Genomic DNA, 18684 nt, shown 5'->3' with positions numbered 1-18684 from the left:
CTGGTAGCCTAGCGGTAAGAGCGTACGACTTTCGATCCAGAGGTCGCGGGTTCGAACCCCGGCTCGTACCAAAGGGTTTTTCGGAACTTATGTGCGAAACGTCATTTGATATTTGCCAGTCGCTTTTCGGTGAAGGAAAACATCGTGTGGAAACCGGATTAATTCCAATAGTTACCCTTCGGGTTGGAAGGTCAGATGGCAGTCGCTTTCGTGAAAGTAGTGCCTACGCCAAATCTTGGAATTAGTTGTCAAAGCGGACCCCATGCTCCCGTGAGCCGTGGCAAAATGCCGGGATAGTGCAAGGATGATGAGTGGGCTTCTCCTACTTTTCAGCTTGATCGAGAATAAATTCGTATATTCGACAGTTATCAGACTAGATTTCAGTACGTATCTAAATGAAATAATAGAATTGAGTAGACCAAAATGCACGAACCAATGAATTTAATCATCATCATAATTAGTAGTCCATAGGTCTTCATGAGTTTTCGTAGGTGATTGGGGTACAAAAACCGGACGTCGGTAGTTATCAGCCATTTATAGCCCCATTATGAGCATAGGCCTATTTTCGAGTACACCACTTATTCCGATCCTTCAATGCAGATGCATATGCTTCGATGTAGTGCACCTAAAGAGCCAATGGATGCCAGGTACTTCTTTCGTGTGAGAGTGGCCACCATTCCGTTAACATGATATTACATTTTTGCATACAATGCCCACCATACGCAATTTACAATAAGAACACAAACAAAAATAAAGCAAATTTGAGCGCAGAACATTTACAAGAGAATGAAAGAATAATGTAAGAACAAATTAAATGTCCAACTTCGTTACTTAATATTTTTATCATAAAAATAATCTCTCTTGAAGATGCCTTAATTGCTTTTCGTAGGAAAAACGACGATCAACATTGTGAAATTATATTCTATCTTGATGAATGTATTAAAATCTAGGACGCTTTATGAAAAGATCGATTATGTTTGTGTCAAAGGGTTTACCCTTGAATCGCCGACAGACACTTGTTCGAATATTATTTCAAAGACAACGTTTCAAATAATTTCATTTCATCGACAGTTCATATCGTAGAATAATCGATACAAGTAAAATCAAACCGTAGACTTTTATTTCGTAGATAAGTTGTTCCGAGTATACTTTATATCGTGGTATTTCGTTTCGTGTTTCTTCATTTCATTTTGTTTTACATTAAATACAATTCATTACGCATAATATTATTTCAATTATGATTTTTTCTAAAATTTTACAATTTGTAAACTGTTTGTTTTGGTCACAGTTCTAACCTAACCTAAACCTACTTTAAAAAAGGTTCGTTGTTGTGTAGGGTCGCAGTTCTAACCTAACCTAAACCAAAGCAGTTTGTTTCTGTGTGATCACAGTTCTAACCTAACTTAAACCTACCCTGTAAACTGTTTGTTTTTGTGTGTGGTCACAGTTCTAACCTAACCTAAACCTAATTTAAAAGCCATTAGTTGTAGTGTAGGTCGCAGTTCTAACCTAACCTAAACCTAGTCGGTAATCCGTTTGTTTCTGTGTGATCACAGTACTAACCTAACCTAAACCTACTCTGTAAGCTGGTCGTTTTTGTGTGTGGTCACAGTTCTAACCTAACCAAACCTACTTTAAGAGCCGTTCATCGTTTTGAAGCATCGCAGTTCTAACCTAACCTAAACCTACTCTAATATAGGATTTAATTTAAACCAATGGTCATAGTTTAATTATGGACGTATGTGATCTGCCACGATAAAATAGACAATTTGAAGTTTACAACTAACACTAATTAGAAGTTTTTTCTTTCGTGTATGATATCTATTTAAATTTATAATTTGAAGTTTCCTAGAATAGAAACATCTATAAATGTGTAGTACGACAAATGAGAAAGTTTTGTAATAATACGTCGAATAAATGAATTGCGATGTTTTGTAGTTCTGCTATTTGAAGTGCTTTGAAACGAGTCAGCGATGAAGAAATATTAGTTGAATAGTATTTATAATAACTAAAAAAAATTCAAATAAATAGTAGTTGAAACATAATTACTGTAAACAATTTTACTCGAACTAAACTTTCGATGATTTGTTGTCGATGAAATGATATTCGATGAAAAGTTTGTCGGCGAAACAAGGGTACACCGTGTCAAAGGTTTAATTTTGGTTGAAGAGACGTCACCTTTGATACTGATCGATACTACTGATAGGTCTGTAGGTATCATGTTGTACAATTAGTAGCATCCATACCTATCTTAAAAGAAGCTTAGCTAAATATTTTGGCTCAATGATCCAAATTGAATTTTGGCCTTCGAAATGAGAGATTTCCATCTGTTCCAATCCTGCGTTGCCTCTTGCCAGTCATTGACTTGAAGCTGACGCGGATCCGCCGCCACACTGTCCTCCCAGCGATACCTAGGTCGACCCGCCGGACGGCCATCAGCCGGTCGACCCAAGAACGCAGTCTTGACAGCCCGATCGTTTCCCAGTTTAAGTAAGGACGAATACGACAGCAAAACTACTTCTTTTACACACTATCAATTTCTACAAGCAAAATATCCAAACTTAAACTGCTTCAATTCACGAACCAGCCAAGAACAATTCTCAGAAATCTAAGAGTTCTAAGAGTAACTTTAAAATCCTTATTGTCTTTGATCGTCGGAAACCCGAAACGACATGGAATATTTACGAACTACCCAAGTCAAAAATATGTATACATCTTTCGCCATATTACAAAGGAATAAGATAAAGAACCGTGTAGATATTTTACATGTGGTACGACATGCGACACTAGACATTGGACTTGGTGTAAAAATAGCGACAACATCTGTTCAGTGAACGGGTTAAAGGAGAAAGGAGTCATTGTTTCTAAATATGGGATCATATTTGTATTGCAGATGGTAGGAAATCTTGCAGTAGACTATGTGTAAAATGATAAATCTTCGTTAAAAGTGGGTAAGTGTGAAATTGCATTTTCAGAGCTCCGTGCCTTAAAATGGAAATATCTGGGCGACTATTTTATTATATCACGTCTTTAGATAAAAAACTCTTATAAATAAATAAAAAAAAAAAACTTAATTTCTGGCCGGGATTCGAAACCCTGACACCTGCGATCTGTCTGCGAACATTAGACCGGCCTCGTACGACTGAGCTATACGGAGCCGCCGCGCGGGCGGTAAAATTAACGACTATATTTTATGTTTACTAACGAGAAAGAAAAACGCATGAAAACTCGAAAACAAATAACAACCCCACATAAAAAATTTCAGCGAAATCGTTAGAGCGGTTTCTGAGATCGTCGGTACACATAAATACATAAATATATATACAAGAATTGCTCGTTTAAAGGTATAAGATGCTCGTCCCACTGACATGGAAACTATACTATAAAATTTATTAGGACTAACACAGAACATCATATTTTTAGTCAAAATTTTCTCCTTTTAATTTTTGTTATACGTCCGATCTTCTAAGTAAGGTCACAATAAATCAAACAAAAACGTGCGAAAGAATACCTTAAAATTATGACATTAACAAGCATCAAACTTTTAAGACTGAAATAGACTTGAATCATTAACATTTTACTTTGCAAGTGCCTAAAGAAATCGAAAGATAAATATTTACGTCAGTAGTAACTAGTAAGTCTCTTGAAACTTCAAATGGCAGGAAATTGGAGACAATCCAAGTTTACGTCGCGAGCTCTCGGTCTTACTGAATAGACCGAGAGCTGGCCGCGGAAAAAGTGTACATTTTATGAGAAAAAAAAAAACGTTCCTTAGCATTCTTGTTTCTACAAATGGAGGTCATAAGCTGACGCACGGAGTGGGTCCAGAAAAATAGAGGGAGAGCGTGCGTTCACCCTATGCAGCGTCGACTCAGGACACTTGTATGAGCTTCAGTTGTTTCACATCCACCATGCCGCACGTCCCTCCCCGCTGCACGCCCAATATACTAACGGCTCAGCCACGACATCGGTCTAAGCGCGACAGCGGCGAGCGGCGGCCGTAAATTGAAGCGAGACACAGAGATGGGACTTTTCATTCGCACGTATGGCTGCCGCTCACCGCTGTCGCGCCTAGACCAATGTCGTGGCTGAGCCGTAAGAAGCGTAAGCGATCGAGACGGTGGCTATGTACCCAGAGTAACAAAGATAAGCTCGATGGAGACTAGCTGAACATGATATTATATTTCCTTGATATTTGTTTAGCAGCCATAATCGTCAGGTTATCTCTAGAAATGAGACGCTAATTGTTATACCATTGGCAATTAGATATCTCAGGCCGAGGCCGACTAATTATCTTGCGATTACTCTTAAACTGTCACTTGATACGCTGTGGCTTCAGCTTATAACTAATCGTGTTATTTACTGTGGTCTGTGGTAATAATATTTATTTATTGTTTTTTATTGTACTTTTGCCCGCGGCTTCGCTCGCGTTAAATTCGAATGCTCCATCCATACAAGCTTCCACCCCCCATTTTAGGGAAGTGGGAGGTTAGAAAGAGACAAAAAGTAGCCTATGTCACACTCCATCAATTCAACTATCCTTCGCTTAAAAAATCATGTCAATTCGTCGCTCCGTTTTGCCATGAGAGACGGCCAACAAACTGACACACACACTTTCCCATTTATTACAATAATATCTTAAGAGACTCTCGCTAGGTGGCTGGATCAAGGGCCAGATGCAGAAGGCGGTGATCTTGGACACAGCGCGGATAGTCGGACGGTTCCTTTCTCTGCAGCCCTAACCACCGGCAGCTTGGGCCCTGCCCCGCTGCTGGCGGCACCCTGGCTTAGGTTTTTTATAATGTGTTTATATATTTTGTATTGTTTTGTAAGGCTTTAGTGGTTTGGTATTTTACTTTTATAATCATATTATAAAATAGCCTAACCTAAGAGTTAAAATAAATAAAGAGCATGAATATTGTGGATTTGTAACATTAATTTTTGATTGCCGAAACAAATTTTATAAGAGCGATTATTAGATCCTAATAATATAAACTAATCCTATTAGATTCCCGAAGGCACTAGACATAATTTCAAAGCCTAATCCGCCAGCTGTCTATGCCAGTATTGTCTATTATAATCTAAACAAAGGCACAATGGAGACTAAGTTTATCTGATATACAAATTATACACTGGATTGTGCGCTTCAGACCGTATAATAATTGACAAATGTCTTTTGAAATTGAATTAGTTTAGATGAATTTGGGAAAGGCTTAGAGGTAAATGGCAGAGGGCCACGAATCACGTTCGATGTTTTGTCTCTCTATCATACAATGGTGCTCGAATTCTGCTTATTAATAATAATATTGTGGTTGATCTAAAAAAAGTCTATGGTGCATACATTAATTATGGAGCCACTGATAAAAACAGGAAATAAAAGTAACTTTAAAAAGGATAAATCGATCTGTTTTCTCCGGAACGAAATTTCCCAAACACCACTGTCCCATAATGTGTAAAAAAAACTTAATAAATTAATATAATAAATGGGAAAGTACGTGTGTGTGTTTGTCAGTCTATCATGGCAAAACGGAGCGACAAATTGACGTGAATTTTTAAGTTGAGATAGTTGAAGGGATCGAGAGTGACATAGGCTACTTTTTGTCTCTTTCTAACCCCCCAAATTCCCTAAAATGGGGGGTGGAAGTTTGTATAGAGCATTCCAAAATTTTTGATTGTAATTCGAGCGAAGTCGCGGGCACAAGCTAGTAATTTTATATTATTTCACACTAAGTTATTGAAAGTGATTGCTATTTCGGTTAAGAATATTATGATTCTTACAAAATACATGTGTCAAATGTCTTTGTTGCTTATCATAACGAAGACATTTTCTTTGCGACTTTATACGAGAGTCCTTTCCTTATGGCAGTTACATCGTGAAAGAAGGTTTTTCCCTGAAAACGGTACCTATCGTGGATCGTGTAGCTATGTAACCTAAATCTTTTCAAAGGTATCAATACAAAAATACCAAAAATATTTTCACATTCGATACGTAACGAAAACGATCCGAAAATAAATAGGATACAGTCGACAGATGTTTTTCCTGGTGAGTAATTGGTTGTTTTTGCGTATGGACGCAGTTTTTGTAGCTTCGATGGATTGGATCGTAGTTTGATTTAGTTTCGCAAAATCTTTTAGGTTTCGTTGGTATTTTTTAAATACGGTTACATGGGTTAAGCTACGGATGCTATTTACTATTTTCATACCATTCTCCCTATTGGATAATTTTGCTCCGAACCAAACACAATTATTTATAGTTATTTGTTATACAAGGGGGCAAAGTTGTATTTTAACGCCGAGTGTGGAATTGAAAAACGAGCATGTGAAAGGATTCTATAGTTGAACCACGAGCGAAGCGAGTGGTTCGAGAATAGAATCCTGAACGTGCGAGTTTTTTAACACACGAGAAGTAAAATACATTTGCACCCGAGTGTAACACAAAACTTTTCCCCTCACTATAGCGAGGAAACTACAACGCAAAAAATGCGTTTATCACTGCTTCCAGTAGTTCCACAGGTGGTAAATCATCTTTATTACTAGATTCACCTACTTTTATCAATTTTAAAGCAGTTAATTTGACTTTATTCAAGGTCAAATTACTTTACCCACTAGTGGATAAAATGCGTTTTTACCCGCTGGTATTAAAGGACAAAACACGTGTTTCCGAGCTAGTGAGGGGAAAAATATATTACGTTACACAAAAAAAAAAGTTATTTGTAAGCTTTTTGTACTTCATTATGCAACTCGCTCTACAAATTGTTTAGTTTTATAATATATTTATTAAGGTACTGGTGCGACGAAACTGCGTCCTGTAACACAGGGTTTCCTAGCTCAGGACACAGGGTCGCAATTTTCTGTAATTGTTAATTTATATAATAAACTTTTTTCATTTTTTTTCATTTATTTGTAGTAGGACGTGTGTGGCACGCTTGCGGTGGCTGGGCCATGTGCAGCGTATGGACAGTACTCGTTTGCCCAGACGGACTATGCTGTGCCAAATCGCATCAGGCAAGCGCAATGTAGGACGCCCACTCCTCCGCTTTAAGGACTGTGTAAAGCGCGATATGGTAGCTTTTAACATAGATTTTAACTCGTGGGAAGACCTAGCAGCAAACCGCGTCGAGTGGAGGGCCAGCCTTTTAAGAGGTCGTGAAACCCATGACAGGTCCTGGTTTCAAAACTTAGCCTGAAAACGGGCAATAAGGCATAACGAGGATCGCGCTCGTGTAGAGATAGAGACTAATTCTAGTTTTATTTGTGACAGATGTGGTAGGTTATGCCGATCACGAATCGGGTTATATAGCCTCAAGCGCCGCTGTCCCTAGATCTGAGACGCTGCTTGAATCATCTGTAAAGATGTACAAGGCCTGATGATGATGTAGTAGGAGTAAATCTCCATATTTTAAACATTCCCGTTTACATTTCAAAACATCCGGAATTCATCCACATTTCCGGACGCAATCCTTAAAGTGTCACGGCAGAAACAACCGTAATACAAGACTTATCCCTTAAACCCTTAGACAGCGCAGGTATGACATTCGTTTTCATATCTCATATTAAACTTGAGACAGGTTCTGACTACCCAAACTGATATAATATAAATTCATTTTGGTACGAGCAGTGTTCATAATTCAAATCATATAAATACGGAAAGAAGATGCAAGATTAGAAAAAAATCGTAGGTACCATATTTTGATTTTCTAAAAAAAACACGTTTATTCTCAAAATAAACCCTTTTTGACAACATTAAATCTTCTGCCAAACTGCAAAATGTAACGGACTCCCTTACATAATCTAAGTGGGTAGAACTATCTAAGTAAAGTTTATGCTAGGTACAGTTTTGATGTATTGTCCTAGTGTTTGTCCTAGAAGACCTTTAATTAGCGCCCCGTCTCTTTTATTACATTGTATAACCTCAAAAATTTGCAATTCCTTTTCTCATCCGAAATTAAATCTGAGTTAATACTTACCCAGAATAGTATTGTATTATTTACATTTACCGCAAATTACTTATCATAAAAAAACAATAGAATTTCAAAAGAAAAATCTAATTATCACTAATTTTGTCACTGAACTACTAACTTTAAAAAAAACGATATGATTCACAGTTTCAATTAGAGCATATTAAATTAAATCGAATCGGCCTTCGTCAAATCCGCGTTGATTCGGCGTGACAGAGCGTGGCAATTAGTACCGTGTGTCAAATAACAGAAGGGTTAGAGGCCTACCTGCTGACAGAGATTGATGATCCGGAATATTAAATCAAGTTTGTATTAAATTTGATGAATTAGACGAAATATATATTAAAAACGATGAGATAAGACAAACAGGATATCAAAAAATGACAATGGAGATATAACCCTTTACGACCGAGAAAATTATTTTCTAAAATCTCATAAAAAATGCATGTGAACAGTTTTCAATGGTCGTCAAATACTCGTAAAAAATAATATAAAAAATTGTATTGCCTTTAATCAATAAAAAAATCGCATGCAGGAAAGTGACGTTCAGGACCTATATGTAAATGCACAAAAGTGCAAATTCGGAAGGACACGTAAAAAGTGACTAAATATCTTATTTTAGATAATAAAACTTTTTTTTATAATCATCTATTATTCGTTTTTACTTAATACAACGATTAAAAAACTATAAAAAAAACAATTGACGAAAAAAATCTCATTCCAACTATCACTTACTTTATACACGTTAAACTTCCGTGAGACATATTCAAATAATTAATTGAAATACGGTTGTACTCACGTTATTATATCGCTATTTGCAGGAAGATGAGGTAATGGTGAGCTTTGATGTAACCTCCTTATTTACTAATGTACCGGTAGCGGAAACTATAGAGTTGATAAAACGAATGGCCGAACACGACGACTCTCTCACCGAGTACATGAAGATGATAGAGTTTTGCCTCACTAGTGGATATTTTGTGTGGCGGGGTGAATACTACTTGCAGATAGAAGGAGTCGCAATGGGTTCTCCGATAGCTCCAGTGGTGGCTAACCTTTTTATGGAAAATTTTGAGCAGAGAGCGTTGGAGAGCTGCCCACATAAGCCTAGGCTATGGTGGCGATATGTCGACGACGTGTTTGCCGTAGTGACAGGCAGAGATCTAGACCCGTTACTTGCCCACCTGAACGCGCAGCATCCCAAGATTACGTTCACTATAGAGAAAGAGTGTAATGGGGCTCTACCTTTTCTGGATGTCCTAGTGCAGCGGGACGAACGTGGCCTTGTGACTCATAAGGTGCATAGAAAGGCTACACACACCGACAGGTACCTGCAAGCTGACTCGCACCATCACCCTGCGCATTTGTCTTCGGTGCCACGCGCTCTCATCAACAGGGCTTTACGGCTCTGTGACCCGCAGTACGTGCAAGGCGAGCTGCAGCATGTAAGGCAGGTGTTAGAGAAGAATGGGTACAGTTGGAGACAGAGTCAGCGGGCGGCAAGTGCGAGCACGTTACGGCGAACACATACGGTCGAGAGAGCGCCTGTTTTCTTGCCTTTCATTAAAGGGGTAACGGATACCATTGGACGCCTATTACGCCGTAGGTTTAGCATGAGGACAATTTTCCGCCCCCACACAAAGGTAAGGCAGGTGCTGCGCTCTCCTAAAGATAAGGACCCACTGGGTAGCCCGGGGGTATACGAGATACCTTGTGACTGTGGTAGAGCGTATGTCGGCGAGACTGGAAGGAATGTCTCCGCGAGGTTGTCGGAACACATACGAAGCGTGAAGAACATGGACACCAGGAATTCCGCAGTGGCAGAGCACGCGTACGATACCGGCGCGTCCCATTTTATACGCTTCGATAGAGCAAGGTTGTTGGTACGGGAGAAATGTTTTGTACCACGCAAAGTTCTCGAGGCCATTGAAATCGGACGCCGCCCTAATTTCAATCGGGACGGAGGCTGGATGTTGCCACCAGCATGGAAACCGGTAATACCTAATGTGAAGCGGAAAATGTGTTTTGACAATCGTGTGGACACAGTGAGTGCAGTGTGCTTACCTCCATCGGTCGACACAGCCGCGCTACCAGAACTCTACACAACAACTACAGCAGCAGACTGCTCTGCGCCCCCCTCCCCCGTCCTATCAGCGCGCGCGCAGCGGGCGGAGCGGCGAGCGGCGCGTTCAGTTTGCGGAGTCTAGCCGTCGCGTGAACTCCTATACGCCTGAAGAGGGGCCTCCGAATTGGCCCGAAACATGTCGCAGCAATAGCGATATAATAACGTGAGTACAACCGTATTTCAATTAATTATATCACTTACTTCGTATGTAAATCTTTCAAACATTTATTTTTGCGTGTAATGCAAAGGTACACGTTGTTGCAACGTTGATGCAACGTGTATTAGTTCGACTGGATCAGGATTCGAATGGGGAATGCAGGTTTTAGGGGATTTCATATCGTCAAATTTAGGCAAATGATTAATAATTATCAAATATGATAGATGCAAGGGGCTGGCGAGCTCTGACTCTTTCTGGGCCTCACAGGTGTTTTACCATGTGAAACGTCATTCGAACATGCTTCTCTATTCATTACGCCGTTTTCTTGGTGCTTTAATGAGCATTGCAAAGATTTCCAAGCGGAAATCTAGTATAAGTACTTTGCGTCTAGGGAGGCCAATGGCGTCGCAAACAATTTTGTACGTATGCCCTCCATGCATTCACCAAAGCTAAATCATTATCATTGCGTCTCAGAAACAATTGACAGATCGTGTATTTTTAAATCAGTTAAAGTATTTGAAGACGAAGGTTCAAAAAACAGCTGGTCAACCTCCAAACTTTCGTTGTCACGCCATTCAAAAAGGTAATAAGTTGATTCTTCAAGGCCGTCGTCAAAATTTTCAGTATCTGATATTTCACTATTGCACAAAATTTCAAGGATTTGTTCATCACTTAATGGACGCCCTATAGAATATAAATATTGAATTACAAACCGAAATTTGTAATAAACCGCGAAAATATTTGATTATTTGTTCGAAATTCATTTTACGCCCAAAGGCCGAATACACATAAACGTGCAGATATTTATGGCAAACGGATTACGGGCTACGACCGAACCTACAAATTCGTGCACTTCTTTTTTACGATCTTATTAATAACACGAAATCACTTAATTTTAGTCTTAATTCATAATTAATAAAACCACTAGCTCTTTAACAGTAAAAATCATGCATTAAATAAAAGGTTTGTCACCAAAAATATACGAAATTATGAACTTACGTGGGTCACTACTCTCACCAAAATACCGCGCCATCTTCAAACATGTCTTGCGACCGACTGACCCGGCCAACTTAAGGTATTTACTATTATTACGTGTTGCTAGTGTCTGCAGATTCGATCGGTATAGGTTTGAGCCCGAAAATACAATTTACTTTCTGTCCAGATTTTTTTTAAATAATTTGCAGGATTATATCAATCCGGTCGGAAAGGGATAAAAAGTCTACTGCTTGACTGAAGTAGAACAAAAAGGAATTGAGTGAAGACTTACTGACCATTTTAAATGATACAGCTAATACTCGTACCATTGGGTTCTTTTGAGGTTAGAAAAGTTATAATCTTACAAAACGCAGTATATTATGATTTACTACAATAAAAAAAATAGTTTTTTTGGCAAATGACCGACAGAGCGTGGCAATTAGTACCGTGTGTCAAATATCAGAATGGCTAGAGGCCTACTTGCTGACAGATATTGATATTACCGGAATATAAGATCAAGTTGTAAGTACCTGAAACAAACAAAGACAAGGAATTAAGAACACTGTGGGATACAGACAAAATTACTGAATTGGATGCAAAACGTGTGGTTTAAGTAGAAGGAACCAAACAAGTGCAATGCAGAAAAAGTTATTTGAATGCAACAGTCACCCAGGTATTTTTAATACCATATCAATTTCATAAAATGTGCCTACTTTGCTCAAGCAGGCTTTATTGAATTAGTGCGTCCCAACAAATAGTGGGAAAAGGACGGCCTGGCGTTATATCGTTTATCACGCGACCGTGCTTGCCTGCCTGGTTTGTTCTATAATTTGAAATTGATTTAAATTTAAACGATGTATTAAAGTTGTTGATAAATATGCCGATGAAAATGTATCAACATCTTTAGTAGGCAAATGGAAACGCATACCTATGAGCGGGAAGATAAAAAAAAACATGAAATAAAGTAGATTTTACACTCTACAATCGAATAGATAAGGTTGCATCTGTCTGAAGTAGTACAAGGTATAAAGGAGTCTGTAGCGCTGATTAAAGCGTGTGTCGTTTGCATTTCTGCAATCCCCGTCTTTGAGTTTTAATTAAAGACTGTCTTGAAATTCGATTGCGATATTGAATTAAGGAAATTAAATAAATACATTTATTTTAAACGAATAGTCATCATTATTAGATTATTACATTTAGGTATTTATTCCCTGATAAAACAGGACCTACCTTTAATTTTTTTTTGCCTACTTGAATTAGAATAGAATAGAAAACATTTATTTAACGCCACAACAAAGTACAAATAAAACAGAATTCATGCAAACAAAAAACATTAGACGCTAAAATAAGACCCCCACTCAGCCAATTAAATAGTGTCCCTATTTTATTGCTGCAAATTTCAACTCTTATTTCCTTCTGTGAAATAGTTTAACCCTTGTGGCCACCAGGTGGCGTGACTGTTGTGGCAAAATGAACAAAGGAATTTAAAATTATTAGTTGGCAATCAGGGTATTTAAATCGTACAAGTAACAATAAAATATGAAATTAAACACAAAGTTATTATTCTTATAAACTTACAAAGCGGTTTTAATGTTCGTATGAAAATGATTGCTTTGCTTTATTACATGCATAAATATATCGCACACGAAATGCACTCATGAAAGAACTTTAAAGCACTAATTGTTAAAAAGAACAAGGCTCTTGACAGACAGACAGAGAGATAGACGGGCAGAGTGATTATAATTATTTTCTTTTTTAGGGCTCATTTAGACGGTACGAGAACTCGCATACGAGTTTTATTACATTGCGGTATTTGATGCCTGTGCAAAAGTGTATGTAACCTCAACAGCCCTCAATGTAACTAAAATCGCATACGAGTTCGTACGCCGTCTAAATCAGGCCTTAGAGCTTAGGTACGAAATCCAAAATAAACTCATATTACTAGAATATCTAAGCTCATAGAACCTAAATATTCTAAATAATGTAAATCTGTGTATCACTCACGGATGTGCTTGTCAGCAGTACTAGTTCAACAAATGAACTACTCTATTTTATAGAGCCCAGTTTGTAGTACAATGTTGCGAACAACGTCCGACACAAAATGTACATAGTAGGGGCCTTTTTGTTAGAGTTAATGATTCAGCAAAGACCAGTCAACGAAGTTCGAGCTAACTATAAAAATATTGACAAACGCCGATCATTCTTACCCGTACATAATTTATGGCGTATTTTTAACACTTCCCTAGCCTGAGTTAGATAATAATATGTTGTCTTTATCTGTCATACTGATTTTATATAACGTATTTATGAGAATGAGAATAGTTATTTGTTATACAAGGGGGCAAAGTTGTATTTTAACGCCGAGTGTGGAATTGAAAAACCAGCAAGTGAAAGGATTCTATAGTTGAACCACGAGCGAAGCGAGTGGTTCCAGAATAGAATCCTGAACTTGCGAGTTTTTTAACACACGAGAAGTAAAATACATTTGCACCCGAGTGCATCACAAAACTTTTCCCCTCACTATAGCGAGGAAACTACAACGCAAAAGATGCGTTTATCACTGCTTCCAGTAGTTCCACAGGTGGTAAATCATCTTTATTACTAGATTCACCTACTTTTATTTTTAACAAGCAGAAACGTCTGCTAACGATTCTAAACATTTTTATATTAAAGGAAACCCACCCCAAGGACGTCACCCCAAGACGTGTGTACATAAGGAAAGGCATGGAAAGATTTGCGATGTCCGGCGTGGCTTCCGTAGCTCAATTGGTTAAAAGCCTTGCACGGATTGCAAATGATGCGGGTTCAAGTCCCGCCGGAAGCGTAAATTTTTCCATGTTTTCACCTACTTTTATCAACTTTAAAGCAGTTAATTTGATTTTATTCAAGGTCAAATTACTTTACCCACTAGTGGATAAAATGTGTTTTTACCCGCTGGTATTAAAGGACAAAACACGTGTTTCCGAGCTAGTGAGGGGAAAAGGTATTTTTTTAAGCGGCAGCACGCTAAATATTAAAATTATATATGAATAATGGGCATACTGCGAAATTATGTGCCCGAAAATTAGTGGTATAAAAACAATAAGTAAGATAGGTACTCGTAAGTTGTATCCAAACAAGTCATTTACCATCAAGAAACACGTTATTTTTTTTTGCTTCATTCTTGTAATATTCAAATGAAATGACTTGTCCATTATAAAGTCTGTTTCATAATAGTTATTTGTTATACAAGGGGGCAAAGTTGTATTTTAACGCCGAGTGTGGAATTGAAAAACGAGCAAGCGAAAGGATTCTATAGTTGAACCACGAGCGAAGCGAGTGGTTCGAGAATAGAATCCTGAACTTGCGAGTTTTTTAACACACGAGAAGTAAAATACATTTGCACCCGAGTGTAACACAAAACTTTTCCCCTCACTATAGCAAGGAAACTACAACGCAAAAAATGCGTTTACCACTGCTTCCAGTAGTTCCACAGGTGGTAAATCATCTTTATTACTAGATTCACCTACTTTTATCAATTTTAACGCAGTTAATTTGACTTTATTCAAGGTCAAATTACTTTACCCACTAGTGGATAAAATGCGTGTTTACCCGCTGGTATTTAAGGACAAAACACGTGTTTCCGAGCTAGTGAGGGGAAAATGACTTAGTTTGAAGTCTTAATTTACGCACTTAACGAGAAAATTGTTTCGCCGTCGCCGTTACGGCGTCTCGACGCGTCAAAGAGTGACCTAGTTCTTCTAGATGGTAAAATCTACATCTTTTTTCTGTTTCAATGCAAAGTGATGTAAGATACACGTTTAAATGCATAACAATATATAACGGTATTCTTTGTCATTTCTATTAGTTATAATATAATCAGGGTACGTAGCCGAATGGCACAAACGCTCACGAAACGAAACGTTTGTAGAATATCCATCTCTATCGCTCTTGAGTATTGGCGCGACAGAGCCAGACTACCTTTCGCGGCGTTTCGTTTTCGTTTCGCGTCTCAGATATGCCATTCGGCTAAGGCACCTGAAATAGAAATCATACACCAAATTTTCAAATTCTAATATTATTATTAGGCACTGTAAATCTGTAGGTTTTCTATGTATTTCATTTTAGATAAAATAACGGTCATACAAAATAAAACCTTTTACAGTTAAGTAGGTACTATTACGAGGGTTCAGGCTTGTAAGTTTTTAAAAAACGATATTTATTACACACACTTTATTAAATGAATTAAAATGATACAAAATGTAGTTTCGCGCGCGCGAGTCCAATCCAATCTGATTAAAAATATGAGTTTATGAAATAGGTAAACTACTTGTGCTGATGGTGCATTGTCGCACCGACGTCAATGCGGCATCAGCATTTTGACCGGTACGGCCAACTCTGTAAAGCGCGAATATAACAGTACCTACAGGTTTGTTAAAATTTGAATAAAATATTTGGGCCAAGTACAACCAAAACAGTCATCGATATAAACAAAAACTTTTACCAAAACACACTTCGCTCATTGGACTACCATTACATTGTGTTACGGCGGTTACGTACGAGTATACGACAAAAAATTACCATGATCTTGTACTAAATTCCAATTTCAAAACGTCATAACCGCTACTATTTACCATATTGGCCTCTAATCGTCACCGATAATCACACGCGTTTGACTTACACTGCGGCTTTTGGTTCATTAATTGAATTCTTTACTGCGCCATAGCCAGCAATGGTGACCCACCGTGTTGTTTTGTTACCTCCCAATCCTCAACTTACCACAAGCAGCGTAGGTATAGTAAAGTTCCCGTATTTGTGGGCCTAGGTAGACGAATAAAAGAAAATTCCCGCAATTTACACCCCCCTTACAGAAGACCACAGCCAAATAGCACTAGACCCTACTCCTAGTGTTGTGTTCCTGCCGGTGAGTAAGGCTGCCAGAGCTCAACGAGGGTGCGGTGTGTTAGTGACGGAAGGACCTACTGAACTAATTTGTTCCGTTGTCCTTTGAGTCGTCGGCAACCCAAACCCTCCTTGGAACTTGTACTCTTTTTTGCAATGCAAAAAGGAGTGTACCAGTTTCTAATGGGTTGACAACGAGCACGTGACCTTGAGTTGCAGTCGTCCATAGGTGACTGTGACCGCTTTCCATCAGGCGGACCGTATGCTTGTTTGCCACCGACGCAAACTTTGCAAACTTCGGTTTCCGCGGGAATCACGGGATGTAGGTAGACCAAAGCTAGAACTATCTTGTATTTAACAAGTTAACAAACACCGTTAGTACCTTGTCGTGTTAACACAGTTGAAGAGTTGCCACAAGAAATTATCAAAGGAGTTACAGTGACAAGGTATTACTAAGTGTGCGCTAACTGTCAGTAAACTGTGTTTAGGTTACATAACGTAAGATGTCTTTGTTATGTCAAGTATGATTCAATGTTACCATGTTATTCTTTGGTTTACAATAATATTGACATTGTAGTAAAATCCTGTTACATTCGAATTTGGGTTTGTAAACTACTTCTTCTATAGTAGTACATAGTCCTCCATTACACCTGTATGTATGTATGTTATGTATGTATGTATTTAAGCTTTATTGTACACTAGCTTTTGCCCGCGGCTTCGCTCGCGTTAGAAAGAGACAAAAAGTAGCCTATGTCACTCTCCATCCCTTCAACTATCTCCACTTAAAAAATCATGTCAATTCGTCGCTCCGTTTTGCCGTGAAAGACGGACAAACAAACAGACACACACACTTTCCCATTTATAATATATTAGTATGGATAAAGGAAACAAAAGAGACACTGTTAAACAGTCAGTCATATACAATGTAGGCGGACTTATCCCTTAATGGGATCTCTTCCAATCAACCTTTGAGGAAATGACACCTGTCTGTTTGTTCGAGATCTCAAAAAATAATGAACGGATTTTCATGCAATTTTCGCGTACCAATAGAGTGATTCTTGAGGAAGGTATAATTCCTTGTAAATGTATAATTACTTTAGGATAGTGTGTCACAAGATAGTAATTAAAACGTTTTGTGTACTATCAGCTGCAAAAGTGCATGGAAAAATGATGAATTAATTCATTGATAAATTCGCCATCCACTTTTGCAGCTGATAGTGCATCAATAATACCTACATAGCAGCAATTCCCAAATAGTTTGTACATTTGGATCACGTCTCCGATTTTGATAAAAATTGGTAGGCTGATAGAGTCCATGATGCTGAGCAAGATCCACTAGGTTTCCCAAAATGTCCTAGGTTGTTTGTATGAAACTTTCCTTTTTTGTTACCGAAAATGTATAGAAATCTGGTAACAAAAAGGAAGGTTTCATACAAACAACCTAGGACATTTTGGGAAACCTAGTGGATCTTGCTCAGCATCATGGACTCTATCGGCCTACCAATTTTTATCAAAATCGGAGACGTGATCCAAATGTACAAACTATAATACAGTGAACAAATACAGTGCTACATTTAGTTTCAACCTTGCCTCTGCAAAGATTTATACGTATACGTCTCCATATCATCTAAAATTGGCATTAGTCCCGCAACAGTCATGGACATGATATATTAATTGGCATCTGACCAACATTATGAATCACATGGTTTAAATCTTAATCACTATGTTTCTAACCAAGTAAGACGGTCAACCAAATCTAGGCACTAAAAAAATGTATAAATAACAGGGATTGCTTACACCCTCAAGGCCGATCCCTAACGAGTAAATCCAATTACAATAGTGCCCTCATTAGTACGTCATGTTAATTGTTAATTAGTCAGTCTGCGTGAGTGAGATACATCAATACAACCATGAATCAGCTCGATAAATAGTTATTTTCACCTCTTGATTCTTCGAAAATTTTCAAATCTAGGGTGAACAGGCATCTTCTGGGCGAGCTCACTTCATCGTAGGCCGTCTTTGCCTTTGGCTAGTCTGTGGCCAAGAGTAAGTCCGTTTAAAAAAAAAAACACTTTACTAGCTGGTAGAATTTACCAATACATGATCATTTTGAATCATAAATATTGAATAGATTGATGAAATTGATTTGGTTTGATGTAGTAACTGTAAAATTACTAATTTTGTTCCAGTTGCGGTGGTGAAAAATTGTGTGTTTCACTCGGTGGCAAAACTGGCAGTTTGGCAGCAACCTTCGAGCCTTGAAACCCTCGCAACGCTCAAGATTCCACATTCTGAGTCAGTATTAATCATCAATATTGGGCTCGTGCAGTTAAACAACAACTTTGCCCCCTTGTAAAACAAATAGGTAACTATTGTTTTAAATAAACCCGATCTAAATGGATATCTACCCACTCTAAATAAGGTGCATTAGGGTAATTTCGAATCACAGAAATGCTCGGGTAATTTCGAAAGGGGAATCTTGATATGATGGAAATAATGGTGGTTTTTATACGACTTTCGCAAGTAGACGACTTTCGAAATTACCCTAATGCACTTACCAATATCTTCATCACTTACCAATATCTCTTATC

At 38.2% G+C, this 18684-nt stretch overlaps 1 protein-coding gene across 1 annotated transcript; it reads left to right on the top strand.

Annotated features, from left to right (window-relative positions):
* Positions 1-8791: 8791 nt before the first annotated feature.
* LOC125242781 lies at positions 8792-18355 on the top strand. The gene is made up of 2 exons (XM_048151720.1): positions 8792-9426; positions 18283-18355. Exons 1-2 carry the CDS (start codon positions 8792-8794, stop codon positions 18353-18355), a joined length of 708 nt encoding a protein of 235 aa, XP_048007677.1.
* Positions 18356-18684: the final 329 nt, after the last annotated feature.

Source organism: Leguminivora glycinivorella, chromosome 3 (assembly GCF_023078275.1).
Source record: "Leguminivora glycinivorella isolate SPB_JAAS2020 chromosome 3, LegGlyc_1.1, whole genome shotgun sequence".
In the NCBI taxonomy this organism is placed as follows: domain Eukaryota; kingdom Metazoa; phylum Arthropoda; class Insecta; order Lepidoptera; family Tortricidae; genus Leguminivora; species Leguminivora glycinivorella.
The sequence above is the reverse complement of the archived record's forward strand: the minus strand, read 5'-3'. Positions and strand labels throughout refer to the sequence as shown.